General features: G+C 39.5%; 1 protein-coding gene across 1 annotated transcript in view; it reads right to left on the reverse strand.

Moving 5' to 3' along the window:
- Positions 1 to 16140, reverse strand: part of DENND4C (DENN domain containing 4C) — a 126577-nt gene that overhangs the window by 86730 nt on the left and 23707 nt on the right. The window contains exons 2-5 of the mRNA XM_080669158.1: positions 10477 to 10798; positions 5594 to 5846; positions 3411 to 3480; positions 1544 to 1713 (exon numbers count right to left, since the gene is read on the reverse strand). Of these exons, the coding sequence (XP_080525284.1) occupies positions 1544 to 1713; positions 3411 to 3480; positions 5594 to 5846; positions 10477 to 10781 (798 nt within the window). The 5' untranslated portion in view covers positions 10782 to 10798. The remainder of the gene's footprint in view (positions 1 to 1543; positions 1714 to 3410; positions 3481 to 5593; positions 5847 to 10476; positions 10799 to 16140) is intronic.

Raw genomic sequence — 16140 nt, forward strand, 5'->3', positions numbered from 1 at the left:
ATAATGTAGAAGTTCTACATTTACTTAAGACCCATCCTGAATACATATAGTGCATTATTTTCTCTCAGCTTGGGCCTGCTTTTTCACTTTCTTACTGATATCTTTGAATGAATAAATATTCTTAACTCCAGTGAGGTCTATTATTCATCTTCTTTCTTATGGCTAGTGCTTTCTGCATGCTTATAAACTATCTTTGCTTACTGCCTCCATTTTAATATATTATTTTTCTTCGGATCCTTGTTGTTGAGAAATTAGCCAATCTAATAGTTCTTCTTTTGAAAGTAAATGTCTCTTCTTTCTGTTGATTTGTGTTTTTATGTTTCCTATACGAATAAAGGTGGTTTTGTATTTTTACTTTTTTTCTACTGAAGTTCAGAGTGTATCTTGAGTCTAGACTCAATTGTTCATCAAGCCTGGAAAACTCTCAAGCAACCATTAGCTCTTTACATGCTGCCTCTTCCTTTTCTGATCTCTCCTTCTAGACTTCATTAAATGTCTATTGGTTGTTCTGATTCTATCCTGTACATATTTAAACTTTTTATGCTTTATGTTTTTCTGTACTACATTTGAAGTGACATATCTTCCACTTCATTAATTCTTTCACGTATGCCTTCTCTGTTGTTTAAACTACTCATTGAATTCAATTTTAAGAACATATTTTTTATTCCTACACATTTGATTCTTTTCTAATCTGTCTATTCGGTTTTCAAAATATCCTAATCTTTCTTTGATGCCTTTACGGGTCTTAAATCATTTCAATTATATATTCAATCTATAATATCCTTCATATTGTTATTCTTTCATTTCAATATCTTAAAAGGTCCAATCCAGCTTTGTATTACGAGTCTTGTTGATTCTTCCTACATCTTCTAGCTTTTATTATAGTCTCATTTTATTTATTTATTTATTTATTTATTTATTTATTTATTTATTTATTTATTTTAAATACCTTTTTTATTGATTTCAGGGAGAAAGGGAAAGGGAGAGAGAGACTGGAAATCGAACAGTAACCTCCTGGTTCATATGTCCACATTCAACCACTGAACCACACCTGCCGGGCTATAATCTCATTTTAAGGCCTGAGTTTTTGGGGTGTCTCTCCAGAAAGACTTTATATTACTTTCTGTAAAAGTTTCAGGGGTATCGACATCCTGATACCAATTTTCATGTTGACCTTTCACCTTTCACTACAGTGCAAATTTAATCCAAAATGTATTCTGTCCAAATAATGCTAACATTCAAATAAAAGTTAGGCCCAGCCAGTGTGGCTCAGTGATTGAGGGTAAACACATGAACCAAAAGGCCACTGGTTAAATTCCCAGTCAGGGCACATGCCCAGGTTACAGCTCAATCCCCAGTAGGAGGTGTGCAGGAGGCAGCCAATCAATGATTTTTCTCGTCGATATTCCTGTCTCTCTATCCTTCTCCCTTTCTGTCTCTAAAAATCAATAAAAATGTTTTTTTTGAGTTGGGTCATATTAATCATTTAATAGGATTAAAATATGAACAAAATAGGTCAAATAAAAGAGGGAAAAAAATATACCTTTTCAGCAGAAGAACCTGTCAGGACAAAAGTTGAAAAAACTGGAAGTGGGTATTTGGTTTGGGGATCCCAACATTCAATTGTAGCTCCCATAGGAAGGCAGAAGAGAGGTACAGATTCTGAGAGTGGAAATGACTCATAATCATCTTCCGGATATCTAAAAATTAAACCTTTTGGAGAAAGGAGACAATGATAAATTTTTCTAAATAGTTACTTTTCCATAAAGTATATGTGATACATTATTAGGATATTTTAACAGCAAACTTCATGGAGATATTTGTGTGAAATTTCAAAATCAATTTTTCTCTTGCCATATCAGAAATTTTACTAATTTAACAAATTTACCCTTTACTTTTTGAACTATGGACCTTTAGTTCATAACATGTACTAAATATACTAGTTAAAACTCTATTGGATCACAAATCTTAATGTATTTTCTTCTACATACTGCCAACACCTTATAGGAATGGTAAGAAACACACAGGAAAATTTATCAACTATTTCAGTTAGTCTTCTATAAAAAATTCAGGGAAGGAACAAGTATTATGAAAGAATGCCAAGGAAACAAATTATCACAGTCCCTAAACTCATCTTGAGAGAGAAGCAGTATAAAAGGAATGCAACAGGAAAAGTAAATGAGATAGAAACCCTTTGTGACTGAGTACAGAGTATGTGAGACCAAGGAAGTAGGAGTAGGAGGGGGTACTCTGAGAAGCATAACATAGCTCCTTCATAATCAAGTAGCTACATGTCATTAGTTCGTTAGCCTCTAGCAGACCACGTCCAAGATAAACACTTGAAAATCAGTAGCAGATTTTTCAGTGCAAATTCAATCTTCAAAACTCTGTTTTTTAAAAATACATGTCTTATATAAAATACCTGAATACTTTCATGCTTCTTTCTGTAAGATTTTTTAAAGTGACACTCTCTCCCCACCAAAAATAATATTTTTAAGGAAAATAACATATAATCAACACATTACAGCAATGTTAACAGTATCACATTTTTAAATGATACTGATTAGTAATTTTTATATTATTAATAGTTAAATCCATTAATATGAATGTCTTTATGAGGAAAACCAACATTTTTCAGATATAAATTTGCCTAATTTCTTTGAAGTAAAACTTTATTAAAAATATTGTGCATGATCAAAATGTATTTGACACTGCTTATTTTCACAAAGAAGTATTCCAGTATTTCTCTTCTATTTACAACTGGAGCATACCTGTATTTTCAGTTTTTATCCCACCATACCAGCGGGATGAAGAGGTCCCACTTAAATCTTTACAGCCCTTGACACTTTACTGTGCAGTAAGAATGTGGCGATAGATTTCTCAAACACTTCATGGCAGAAAAGTTTCTCAGGCCCTCCTGTCCTCCATATAGCTGATTCTTTGCAACAAGGGAGAAAGGAAGCAAGTCCACCTTTCATGGCAAGTAACATGTGGTTTCAAATCAGACACAAAGAGATAAGAGAAGGAAATATAAGAAGTAAAGATGCAATTTGACACCTTTCTGATTGCCAAAATATAAAAGATCAGAGAGTAAGCACTTTTCCACTGAACTGTTAAATCTATTAGTATAGACTAAACACCTGCATGTTTATTCCACAAATGCCTGCTTGAGATGAAAGTTTCTATTTAATTAACAACACTTTTGGGGAGACAATATTAATATATCTTATAATGTGTAATGTATTTAAGAAAATAGTTATGCCTTTACATACTTAAATTACAGATAATTCCATTTATGAATAGGTCAATTCCATAAACTACATAAGGGAGCATACATTGCCTTTCCTAACCAAATGTTAATGTGCAACAATAACTACAGTAATAGAGATAATTTTTTTAAGTTTACTTACCAGCTTTATACGCTATTGAATTAGAAGCAGGTACAGACTTCTTATAACACAGAAACACACTGGAACCCCACTGTAAAATATAAATTAGGTTTTAAAAAAGACAAAATAGAAAAAAAATTCATTTTGTTGAGTATCTTTTAAAGATTCTGATTATTGCTGAAACCGGTTTGGCTCAGTGAATAGAGCGTCGGCCTGCGGACTGAAGAATCCTGGGTTCGATTCCGGTCAAGGGCATGTACCTTGCTTGCGGGCACATCCCCAGTGGGAGGTGTGCAGGAGGCAGCTGATCGATGTTTCTCTCTCATCGATGTTTCTGGCTCTCTGTCCCTCTCCCTTCCTCTCTGTGAAATATCAATAAAATATATTTAAAAAAATAAATAAATAAATAAAGATTCTGATTATTTATTCAGGGAGTCTGTTTAAAGCATGTTTATCAAAACAGACTATAATAATAAAAGCGTAATGTGCTAATTAGACCAGACGTCCTTCTGGATGAAGCCGGGGCTGCGAGGGAAGCCCAGGTCCTGGGTGCCAGCCAGTGCCCAGAGGGAAGCCTGGGTCCCGGGGGCCGGAGGGAAGCCGGTGCTTGCAGCCAGGGGAAGGAAGGCCTTCTCTTGCACGAATTTTGTGCATTGGGCCTCTAGTATAATATAAAAAAACAGCAAAACATGAAGTTGAGAACATTAGAAGAAAAGAGTAAAATAACATTGCCACCAATGTTAAACTGACTTGAAGACAGTTTCAAAAAGTTCAGAATTTTGTAGTCATCCAGAACTACCCATATTTGAAAAAGACAGAAAAAACTAGAGTGGGCACTAGAATCCAAACGAGGAAAGATTAGGGTCACTGGGGTGCTATAAGTCATTACCTCCAGAGGCAAATCTGTCCTAATAACCATGGATGCATCAGACCTCTCTACCGATACCACATTTAAGCTAATATTAGTTTGATATAAAAATATTTTTTAAGATAAGTCTGATCCAATAGTAAACTTTAGTCTCATAAAACTATAAATCAAATGTATATGTTCAATTTTCTTCTTCATTAGAGCCCTTTTAAAAAATAAGTATGTATGGGCTTAGTGCATAGAGCATTGGCCTGCGGACGGAAGGGTCCCGGGTTCGATTCTGGTCAAGGGCACATACCTCGGTTGCAGGCTCTTCCCTGGCCTGGGCCCTGGTTGGGGCATGTACTGGAGGCAACCAATCAATGTTTCTCTCACATGGATATTTCTGCCTTTCCCTCTCTTTTCCACTCTCTCTAAAAATCAATGGGAAAATATCCTCCAGTGAGAATTAAAAAAGAATAAATTTGTTTAAAAAAAAAAAAAAAATATATATATATATATATATATATATATATATATATATATATATATATATATATATATATATATATGTAAAGCCCGGCTGGTGTGGCTCAGTGGTTTAGCCTCAACCTATGAACCAGGAGGTTAATGGTGCAATTCCCAGTCAGGGCACATGCCTGGATTGCATACTAAATCCCCAGTAGGGGGTGTGCAGGAGGCAGCCCATCAACGATATCTCTCCCTTCCACTCTGAAACCAATAAAAATGGTTTAAAAAAAATAAGTTTGTAAATATCTCTACATATAAAAGGCTAATATGCAAATTGTCCCCTCGGGAGTTCAACCGGGAGACCAGGAGTTTGATCACTCGCTATGAGGTGCGCTGACCACCAGGGGGCAGCGTGGAACAAAGGAAGGCCCTGGCCGGCAGCCAGAAGGCCTCAAATGGCCCTGATTGCCGACCAGGCCTAGGGACCCTACCCATGCACAAATTTCGTGCACTGGGCCTCTAGTTTAAAATAAATATATAAGAGAGTCCCCATCCAGACTCCCTGCAGTTTTCCTTAAAAACAAACAAACAAACAAATAAAAACCACACACCATTGAAACCCAAAAGCTAATTAAACCTCTAATTAGCATAACAAAAGCATTATTAGCATGCACCACCCCCAAAAAATTCCTGGCTTTAAGTATCTATTTTCTGAATGAAATTATTCTAAAGCATCAGATAGCTAAAGATTTTTAAATTATTATGTATCATAAAAATTAGAAAGCTAAAAATAATGAAAATATAAACTGAGAGTAAATTATATGCCCAATAATCAACGGGAATCCAAAAATTATCCTTTTTCTAAAATATGAAACTTTATTCTTACCATTCCACAATTTAAGTTTTTGTCAACTTTGCAGAAAGTATGAGGAGGGGTTTCTCCTTTACTGGTTACAATAACACAGATATCAGTTACAGCCAAGGAATTCTGGGGCCGAACTGGAGAAGCCCTTCGATAAGTGATAAAGATTCTTTGTGAAGTAGTTGAACTATTGTTGACATTGGCACAGCGACCATAGGGTGTGGCTTGGATCACTTCACATCCTGAAATAAGCCTTTCTTTTCCTTCATATAGAACTCTGCATGACAGGAAGGGGAGAAATAGAAAAGTAAATAAAGTTCAGTTTAATGCTGGTTTTAATTTTGGAAAAAATAATTGGTCTCTTCTGTTGTTTCTCAAATCTTAATTGCAAACAAAAACTAAAATTATTATTTTGGGAAATAAATCTCTTTACTATTTTTCAACAGCTAGAAGTATAAATAGGATCAAAGAACTTGATTTTTTTATTGCTTATTACAAGAAGCATATGAAACAAGAAAAGAGCAACACCGCAAACATGCACAGGTCAATTCCTAGAGAACAAATCTTCAGATATTTTCACAAAATTTTCCTTCATAATTCCTATCAAAATTTTACCCTTAAAACTCCTTTATTTATTGGATGAGTTAATAAATAAAAATATATCTCATCATGAGGTCATGAATCAGCAACTTTAATATAGTAAGATGTCAGTATTTCCCAAACAGATCTACAGAGTCAACACAGTTCCTATCTAAGTCCTAGTTGCCTTTTTTAATAGAAATTAGCAATGTGAAAAAAAAAAAAGAAAGAAAAGAAATTAGCAATGTGTCCACGTTCAAATGGGAATGGAAGGGAACCCATGCAGCCAAAGCAATCTGGGGAGGAAGCGGGACAAATGTGGAAGACTTGTACTCCCCCATTTCAAAACTTAACTTCGATTACCTTTCCTGCATGTTTGAACACAAAATAAAAAATGCTGGAGAAAAATACTCATTTAAAAGTCAATGAATCTAATCAGTGGAGAAGAACCTTGGATAGTAGTCTGATTCTTTACCTTAATAAACATATCTGACATATAAGAATATATTACCCTGCCCTAGCTAGTTTGGCTCAGTGGATAGAGCGTTGGCCTGCAGACTAAAGGGTCCCAGGTTCGATTCCCACCAAGGGCACATGCCCTGGTTGCAGGCTCAATCCACCCCCCCATAGTAGGGGGCATGCAGGAGGCAGCCAATCAATGATTCTCTCATCATTGATGTTTCTATCGCTCCCTTTCTCTCTGTAATCAATGAAAAAAGTATGTATTTTTTAAAAAGAAAGAATATGGTCCCTTAAATGTTAAAAAATAAAAAATTAGATGCCTTAGGGAACTGCAAGATGTATATAAAGACCTACTTGCAACCTGAGAACATCTAAGTATAATTATCTAAGTCATCATTTTATTTTTAAGTTGTGCCACTGAACCACAAGCAACAACAATCTTTTAGAGATTCGCATCCTTTCTATTATGACTGTAGAGGGGGTGGGGGAGGATGTGAAAAGATGGCCTTTAAAAGATGGCTAACAGAGGGAACAGTGAGGGCTAGAACATAAGTCCCTGCCTGGTTTTCAACTGACATGGATATTATCAAAATTTTATTCTATAGCCAGCTTCTATATATATTACCTATGTTCTTAAGACAACCCATAGAGAAAATTGTTAAAAACTGAGAGTAAATCCATTACATGTCCAGAACCACTTCACCTCAATCAATAATTGGTGTTCACACTCATTTTAACCTCCTTTTCCCTTCTCAAAGGAAAAGGCCCTCCATGAAAGGCTAATCCAGTCATCTATGCTGTTGCTATTATCCCTTTAATCTGTTTCATAATTAATACTACCTCTTACTCCTATATATCAGCTCTTCCTTCTCAATTTGTTTCTTTCCTTCAATATAAAGATGTTCAAAGTTATTTATCCCCTGGAAGAAAGGTTAAAAAACAGACTCTCATCCCCCTCACCCCTCAGGTGTCCTAAAGCATTACTTCTGAGGATTTTGATAAAATACAGATTCTGATTCAGTAAATCTGGGTAGTGCCTGAGATTCTGAATATCTAACATGTTCACAGGCCCTATGGACAATACACCTTGAATAGCAAAATCCATAACTATCTTCTCTTTTCCTTAAAGTCAAGCTTTCAAAAAGAAGCCTCTATGACTCCAAGTGCCAATCATTTCTCAACCCTTTCTAACCTGGCTCCTGTAACTAATCCTATATAATAAAGAGGCAATATGCAAATTGACCATCACTCCAACACACAAGATGGCCGCCCCCATGTGGTCAAAGATGGCTGCCACAAGATGGCCGGCAGGGGAGGACAGTTGTGGGCAATCAGGCCAGCATGGGAAGGCAGTTGGGAGGGACCAGGCCTGCAGGGGAGGGCAGTTAGGGGTGACCAGGCCTGCAGGGGAGGGCAGTTAGGGGTGACCAGGCCGGCAGGGGAGGGCAGTTAGGGGTGACCAGGCCGGCAGGGGAAGGCAGTTAGGGGTGACCAGGCTGGCAAGGGAGGGCAGTTAGAAGTGACCGGGCCAGCAGGGGAGGGCAGTTGGGGGCGACTAGGCCAGCAGGGGAGGGCAGTTAGGGGAGACCAGGCCAGCAGGGGAGGGGTTAGGGGGTGATCAGACTGGCAGGTAGAAGCAGTTAGGGGCAAGCAGGCAGGCAGGCAAGCGGTTGGGAGCCAGCAGTTCTGGATTGTGAGAGGGATGCCCGACTGCGGGGTCCCAGAAAGGAGAGAGTGCAGGCTGGGCTGAGAAACACCCGCCCCCCACAGGCACGAATTTCGTGCACAGGGCCTCTAGTGATCCTATAAAGTTGTATGACTACCATCCTAATTGCACTGACTTGAAGGAAAATGATGGAGGCTAAACAGGGTGGATACTAAAGGAATTAAAAGGGTGCTGTTCAAAGGTCAATCTTTTAGCTTTGGAAATTTAAACATAATGAGGTCCTTTGGCCAGGCCTGCGTGGCTCAGGGGTTGAGCGTAGACCTATGAACCAGGAAGTCACAGTTTAATTCCCAGTCAGGGCACATGCCCAGGTTATGGGCTTGGTCCCCAGTGAGAGGTGTGCAGGAGGCAACTGATCAATGATTCTCTCTCATCATTGATGTTTCTCTCTCTCTACTTCTTCCTTCCTCTATCTGAAATCAATTAATAAATTTAAAAATGAAGACCTTAGGATAATTTCACCAGAGCTCTATTGCAACACTGGAGGAGGTAATGATCTCAACAAGTAGTGGTCAAATGCAGTAGCTTGTTATCTTTCTTAGTACAGTATCTAAACAACTATCAACAGAATAACCAGCAACCAACTGCTTAAAAATAATTCATGGAGCCCAAGCTGGTTTGGCACAATGGATAGAGTGTTGGCCTGCGGACTGAAGGGTCCCAGGTTCGATTTCCATCAGGGGCACATGCTGAGGTTCGGGCTCGGTCCCCAGTAGGGGGCATGCAGGAGGCAGCCGATCAATGATTCTCTCTCATCACTGATGTTTCTAGCTCTCTTTCCCTCTCCCTTCCTCTCTGAAATCAATAAAAATATATTTTTAAAAACACAAAAATAATCCATGGAATAATCAGGGAAATTTGTACATGATGATACTAAGTAATTAATAATTTTTTGAGATGTGGTATTATAGTTACATTAAAAGAGAGAGCTTGAACATAAGAAAATCAATTGATATAATACATCACATTAATAAACTGAAGGAAAAATTCACATGATCATCTTAATTAACAAAGAAGAGGAATTTTGCAAAATCCAACACATTTTCATGATAAAACTCTCTCATAAAAACAAGAGTAAAGGGAACCTTCCTTAACATAATAAATGGCATTTATGAAAAACTCACAGCTCACATCATATTCAATGGTGAAAGATTGAAAGTTTTCTACCTAAGATCAGGAATAAAACAAGGATGCCTGCTTTCACCACTGCTGTTCAACGTTGTGCTTTAAGTTTTAGCCAGAGCAATAAAACAAGGGGGATAAATAAAGCACACTGCAAAGGAAGAAATAGAAAATCATCTCTATTTGCAGAGGACTTGATCCTATCATTTTAAAAAATCCAAATGAAAGCTATTAGAGCCAATAGATTCAGCAAACTTGCAGGGTTCAAGATGGCAATACTCTCCAAATAGACCTACAAATTAAATGCAATCCCCATGAAAATTCCAACAGAATGTTTTGTATAAAGGGACAAGCTGATCCTAAATACTTTCCAAGATACTCAAGTAACTATGTTTTTACTAACTGATGGTAACTGTAAACTGTAAACAGAACAGTGTAATATATTACATGTATATATGGAAAAATATTATAGCTATTCTAAAAATACATTTGGATAAAATGCTTTTGCAGAGAAAACTGTTCATAAGCTGTGGATTAGATAGTAACTATCTCATAACTATTCTCCTTCTAAACTGTAAATACCCTCCTTGTGGTACTAAAAACCACAAAGCACAGTTATATTTTTTAAAACAGGAATACTCCTTTGTTAAATAAGTTCAGGGCTTTGAAAAAACCCATCACATAACCCAAGTAGCTCCTTTAAAAAAAAAATAGTCTTTTATTGTACCTTCTTGTTCTTTTATGTTTAATTAATAACCTTATCTGATAAGTACAACAGAAATGGAATCACATTTCAGGCTCTATGTCTTCATTTCAGTACTTTTGAAAGGAATTGATCTAATGATTTAAGTACAATGCAAAGAAATTCAGTAAGGGTGGACAGAGATATGTAATATAATACTTGAACCTGAAATAACAAATAATAATAGAACTATCAAGGACTTCAAATTCCTATTCCCATGCACCTTAAATAAAAATTTTTCCCTTCACTATAGCAAAAGAAAATAAGTCATGGTACCCAATGTCTGTAAGGGGTGGTTTATCTCTTCCTCTTTTATAACAGAGGAAAAGTTCTGGGCTTTTCAGACTTCCATAGTTCAAGTTTGCTTGGAGAGCTGATGGAGTGGCTTCAACACAAGTATAACCTTCAGGTACTGTTTCCCCAGCTGATTTGTTAATAACTGCAATGTCTATAATTGGAGCTTTAGGTCCAGTTGACTTAGTATCTAAACGATTTATTTCTTGATCCAATAGAGTAGATGTATCAGTGAGACCTGCCACGACAAAGTAGTCGGTCACTCTTGGCCCTTTGTCTTCTATCATGGCTGGTATTATATTTCCTAGAAGAGGAAAAAAAATCAATTAAATAAAATACTTTATCCTGGCTCTCTAAAATTAAAGTATTCCTGAGTTAACAGTGATCAACTAACCCACTTCCCAGCTGGATTTATAATCAAACTAGAGGCCCGGTGCACGAAATTCGTGCGGGGGGGGGGGGGGGTCCCCCTTAGCCCAGCCTGCACCCTCTCCAATCCAGGACCCCTTGGGGGAATGTCCGACTGCCGGTTTAGGCCCCAATCCCAGGGATCAGGCCTAAACCAGCAGTCGGACATCCCTCTCACAATCCTAGACCGCTAGCTCCTAATCGCTCACCTGCCTGCCTACCTGGTCACCCCTAAGTCCTCCCCCCCGCCAGCCTGATCGCCCCTCACTGTCTCTGCGTGCCAGCCTGGTCACCCCTAACTGTCCCCTCCCTGCCAATCTGGTCAGCCCCCACTGCATCCCACCCCCACCGGCCTGGTCACCTCTTACTGCCCCCCCTGCCGGCCTGGTTGCCCCAAATGCCCCCCTCTGCCCGTCTGGTTGCCCCCAACTGCCCCCCTCTGCCGGCCTGGTCGCCCCTAAATGCCCCCCCTGCCAGCCTAATCGCCCCCAACGGCCCCCCCTGCCAGCCTGGTCACCCCCAACTGCCCCCCTGCCGGCCTGTTCGCCCCACACAGCCTGCTGCTCAGTCGTTTAGTCGCCTCTCACTGCCCCCCCTGCTGGCCTGGTCGCCCCACGCAGCCTGCCTGTTCAGTCGTTTGGTTGTCCCTCACTAAACCCCCTGCCGGCCTGGTCATAGGCAACCATCTTGTGAGGGTGTGAGGGTTAATTTGCATATTACCTCTTTATTATATAGGATTGTTGTCATTCTATTAAAGCCTGTGTTAGTATTATCTTATGAGCTTTTACCTCCTACAAAGTACAAATTTGCAGCATAAGTTCATTTGTAAGATTACTATGATCCTTTCATGTGCCTAAGCCTCTGTTAAGAATAATCAAACTGGCCCTGGCCAGTTTTTCCCAGTGGTTAGAGTGCCAACCTGCACACCAATGGGTCTCGGGTTTGATTCCCAATAAGGACATATACCTGAGTGCAGGTTTGATCCCTGATCCCCAGCCCAGTTGGGGTGCATGTGGGAGGCAACCAATCAATGTGTCTCTCTCACATTGATGTTTCTCTCTCGCTCACTCTCTCTCTCCTCCCCTCCCTCCCTGCCTTCCACCCTCTCTAAAAATCAATGGAAAATAAATAATCAAACTATCAGAGGTGGGCTCCAGTGCTTTCCTTTGAGCAAAATGCACTTAATAAACAATATTTAGACCATTTAAAAAATCATTCTTTTAAGTTACAGAATTCCTACAGCTATACTTTACATTTAAAAAGAGTTCATCATAAATTAGTCAAGGTCTAATACACAAAAAAGAAAGGTAATGGTAATAAGTGTAACTAAATCAGTATCTTAATCCAGTTAGCAGTTCCTTATAGTGAAGAAACTTTATGTAAACACTGTATAAACTATATTTAGGAATCATTAAATATTTCATATATAAATACCAAATAGAGAATAAAAAAACTATAACCAAAGAAGATAAAATTATATAAAATACACATTAAGAGACTTGGGTACTACATGGTAAAAACCTAGAGAATATGAATTTTGAGTCAAGATTTCTATTATCTTTAAACTCAGTACCTCTAAAAATAAAATTAAGCTTCTGAGGTTTTAGATATTTCCAAAGATTTTATATGCTTTTCAAAAACAACTTTCTTGAGAGGTATAATTTACATACAATCATAAACATATTTAAAGTGTAAAATTTGATAAGCTTTCACAAATACACTTGTCAAACCAGTAAACATATCCATCAACACCCAAAATTTTCCTGTACCCTTCATTATCCCTCTCCGCACCAAAAGAATGAATGATCTGCTTTCTATTACCATAGGCCGGTTTCTAGAATTGATATACATGGAATCATTATAGTATGTATTCTTTGTCTGGCTTCTTTCACTCATCATAATTATTTTGAGATTCATTCATCCTATTTTATGTATCAATAGCTCATTCTTTTTTATTGCTGAATAGTCCACTGTTGAATATGCCACAATATGTTTATCCATTCACCTATATGTAGTGGACATGTGAGTTATTTTCAGTTTAGGGCTATTAAAGCTGTCATGAACACCAGTGTACAAACCTTCTGGACATATGCTTTCATTTATTGTTGGTAAATTTCTAAGATGAAATGGCTGGATCACCTGGTAGGTGTATGTAGTTCTAACAAACTGCCAAATTGTTTTCTAGAGTAAGGTACCATTTTACATTCCTACTATAAGTATATGAGAGTTCCAGTTGTTCTACATCCTCTCCAACTCTCTATTAGGCCAGTCTTTTAAATTTAGACATTCTAACACATCAATAGTGATACTTAACTACAGTCTTAATTTGCATATTAATAACTAGTGATGAGGACCACCTTTTTATGTGCTTATTTCCCATTCATAAATTGTTGGTGAAGTTTGTTCAAATCTTTGCCCATGTTTTCACTGGGTTGTTTGTTTACTAATTCTTGAGTTTTGAAGATCTTTATATATAGACACAAGTCATTTACCAGGCATATGCTTTGCAAATATTTTCTCCCAATCTGTGGCTTTTCTTTAACTCTTAATAGTGCCTTTTGAAAAGAAATTTTTAGTTTTAAAGAGGTCCAATTTGTCAATCTGTTCTTTTATGAACCACTAGAGGCCCGGTGCACGAAATTTGTGCAAGGGGGAGGGGGGTGTCCCTCAGCCCAGCCTGCACCCTCTCCAATCTGGGACCCCACCGGGATTGGGCTTAAATGGGCAGTCAGACATCCCTCTCACAATCCAGGACTACTGACTCCCAACTGTCGCCTGCCTGCCTTCCTGATTGCCCCTAACCGCTTCTGCCTGGCAGCCTGATCACCCCCTAACCACTCCCCTGTCAGCCTGATTGATGCCTAACTGCTCCCCTGCCAGCCTGTTTGCCCCTAACTGCCCTCCCCTGCAGGCCTGGTCATCCCTAACAGCCCTCTCCTGCAGGCCTTGTCCCCCCCCAAACTGCTCTCCCCTGCAGGCCTGGGTCCCTCCCAACTGACTTCCCCTGCAGGCCTGGTCGCCCCCAACTTCCCTCCTCTGCCGGCTTGGTCACCCCTAACTGCCCACCCCTGCAGGCTTGATAGCCCCCAACTGCCCTCCCTTGCAGGCCTGGTCCCTCCCAACTGCCCACCCTTGCTGGCCATCTTGTGGTGGCCATCTTGTGTCCACATGGGGGCAGGATCTTTGACCACATGGGGGAAGCCATCTTGTGTGTTGGAGTGATAGTCAATCTGCATATTACTCTTTTATTAGGACAGAGGCCTGGTGCACGGGTGGGGGCCAGCTGGTTTGCCCTGAAGGGTGTCCCGGATCAGGGTGGGGGTTCCCTTGGGGCGTGAGGCGGCCTGGGCGAGGGGCCTGTGGTGGTTTGCAGGCCGGCCACGCCCCCTGGCGACCCAAGAGGAGGCCCTGGTATCTGGGGTTTATTTATCTTCTACAGTTGAAACTTTGTAGCCTGGAGCGGAGCCAAGCCTTCTGCTAGCTCTGTGGCAGCAGCCATTTTTTTTGGATTTATGTATCTTCTATAATTGAAACTTTGTAGCCTTAAGCAGAGGCCTGGGCCGGCCAGGGTGTGTGGAAAGCTTGGCTTCCTCCATCGCCGGAGGCAACCCTAGCCTCCTGCTCTTTCCAGCTCTGTGGCTGCCGCCATTTCTGTTTGGGTTTATGTATCTTCTATCATTGAAACTTTATAGCCTTGAGTGGAGGCCTAGGCCGGCAAGGGCAGATGGAAAGCTTGGCTTCCTCCATTGCCGGGGAAACCCAAGCCTCCCTCCTGCTCTCTGTGGCCTTAGCCATCTTGGTTGGGTTTATTTGCATATTCGCTCCTGATTGGCTGGTGGGCGTGTCCTTGTGAGTGTGGCGGAGTGATGGTTAATTTGCATATTACTCTTTTATTAGATAGGATAGTTGTGGTGTCATATTTAAGAAGTCAATGTCTAATCCAAGATCACAAAAGTTTTCTCCCAGGTTTTCTTTTGAAAGTTTTATGAATTTAGGTTTTACACTTAGGTCTATGATCCATTTGGAGTAAATTTTTATATGGTGTAAGGTATAAATCAAGATTCATTTTTTTACATAGTGATATCCATTTTTTTAGCATCACTGGTTGAAAAACCATCTTTTCTCCACTATATCACCCATTTTCAAAGATTAACTCCCAATATTTGTTTTTATTTCTGGATTTTCTATTCTGTTCCACTGATCATTTGTCTATATGACAGTACCACATTGTTTTGATTAATGTAGCTTTACAATAAATCTTGAAAACAGGCAATACTGGTCTTCAACTCTGTTCTTTTTCAAAATTGTCTTTGCAAAGGTCCTTTGCATTTCAATAAGCATTTTAGAATCCACTTGTCAATTTCTAAAAAAAAAAGCCTAGTAAAATTTTAATTGAGACTGTGTTGACTTGGTAGGTCAATTTAAGGAGGATTGGCAATATTGAGTCTTATAACTCATGAAAAAAGTTTAGCTCTGCATTAATGTAGATTTTTAAAATTTTCTCTCATCAATATTTTATAGTTTACAAGTAAGTCTCTCACTTCTTTCCTAAGATTGACCCTTAATTACTTAATATTTTAGATGCTACTGTAAACGACACTATTTCTTTGAACTCAATTCCAATTGTTCCAATTGCTACTATCTAGAAATACAATTGATTTTTATTTTGGCTTTTGATTTATTCCTTTCCCATGTTATTAAATATCTTTTTAATTTTATCATTTCTATGTATTTTTAAAGTTCCTTTTGATGTACTCAGCAGTACATAACTAACTTACCAAATTTCTATTTTAAATTTCATTACAAAATAAATAAAAACAGGAGGCCTAGGTTGAGGAAAGACATTATAGTGATAATCCTATACAATAAAAGCCTAATAAGCAATGTCCCCTCGGGCGGTGGTTTGACCGGGAGTTCAACAACTCGCTATGATGTGCACTGACCACCAGGGGGTGGCGTGGAACATGGCGGGCATAGGCAACGCCCTGCGACCTCTTGCCGGCTACCTGGGGCGGGGGTGATGGGGACAGAGGTGCGGTGAGAATGCAGGGTGTCCACCAAGTTCGAGTTCACTCTCACTCCCCCTGCCACCTTCCCCTGGGACACCAGGGCTTGCACACCATGGAAGCCCCCGTGCTCAGGGGCTGGGCGCCCGCAAGGAGCCCACCCCTGCACCCGTGCAGCCACGGGTGAGCCAGGCTGCAGCCACCGGGACCACAGGGGACATTCGGGGTCCCT

This window comes from Plecotus auritus, assembly GCF_963455305.1.
Source record: "Plecotus auritus genome assembly, chromosome: 5".
NCBI lineage: Eukaryota > Metazoa > Chordata > Mammalia > Chiroptera > Vespertilionidae > Plecotus > Plecotus auritus.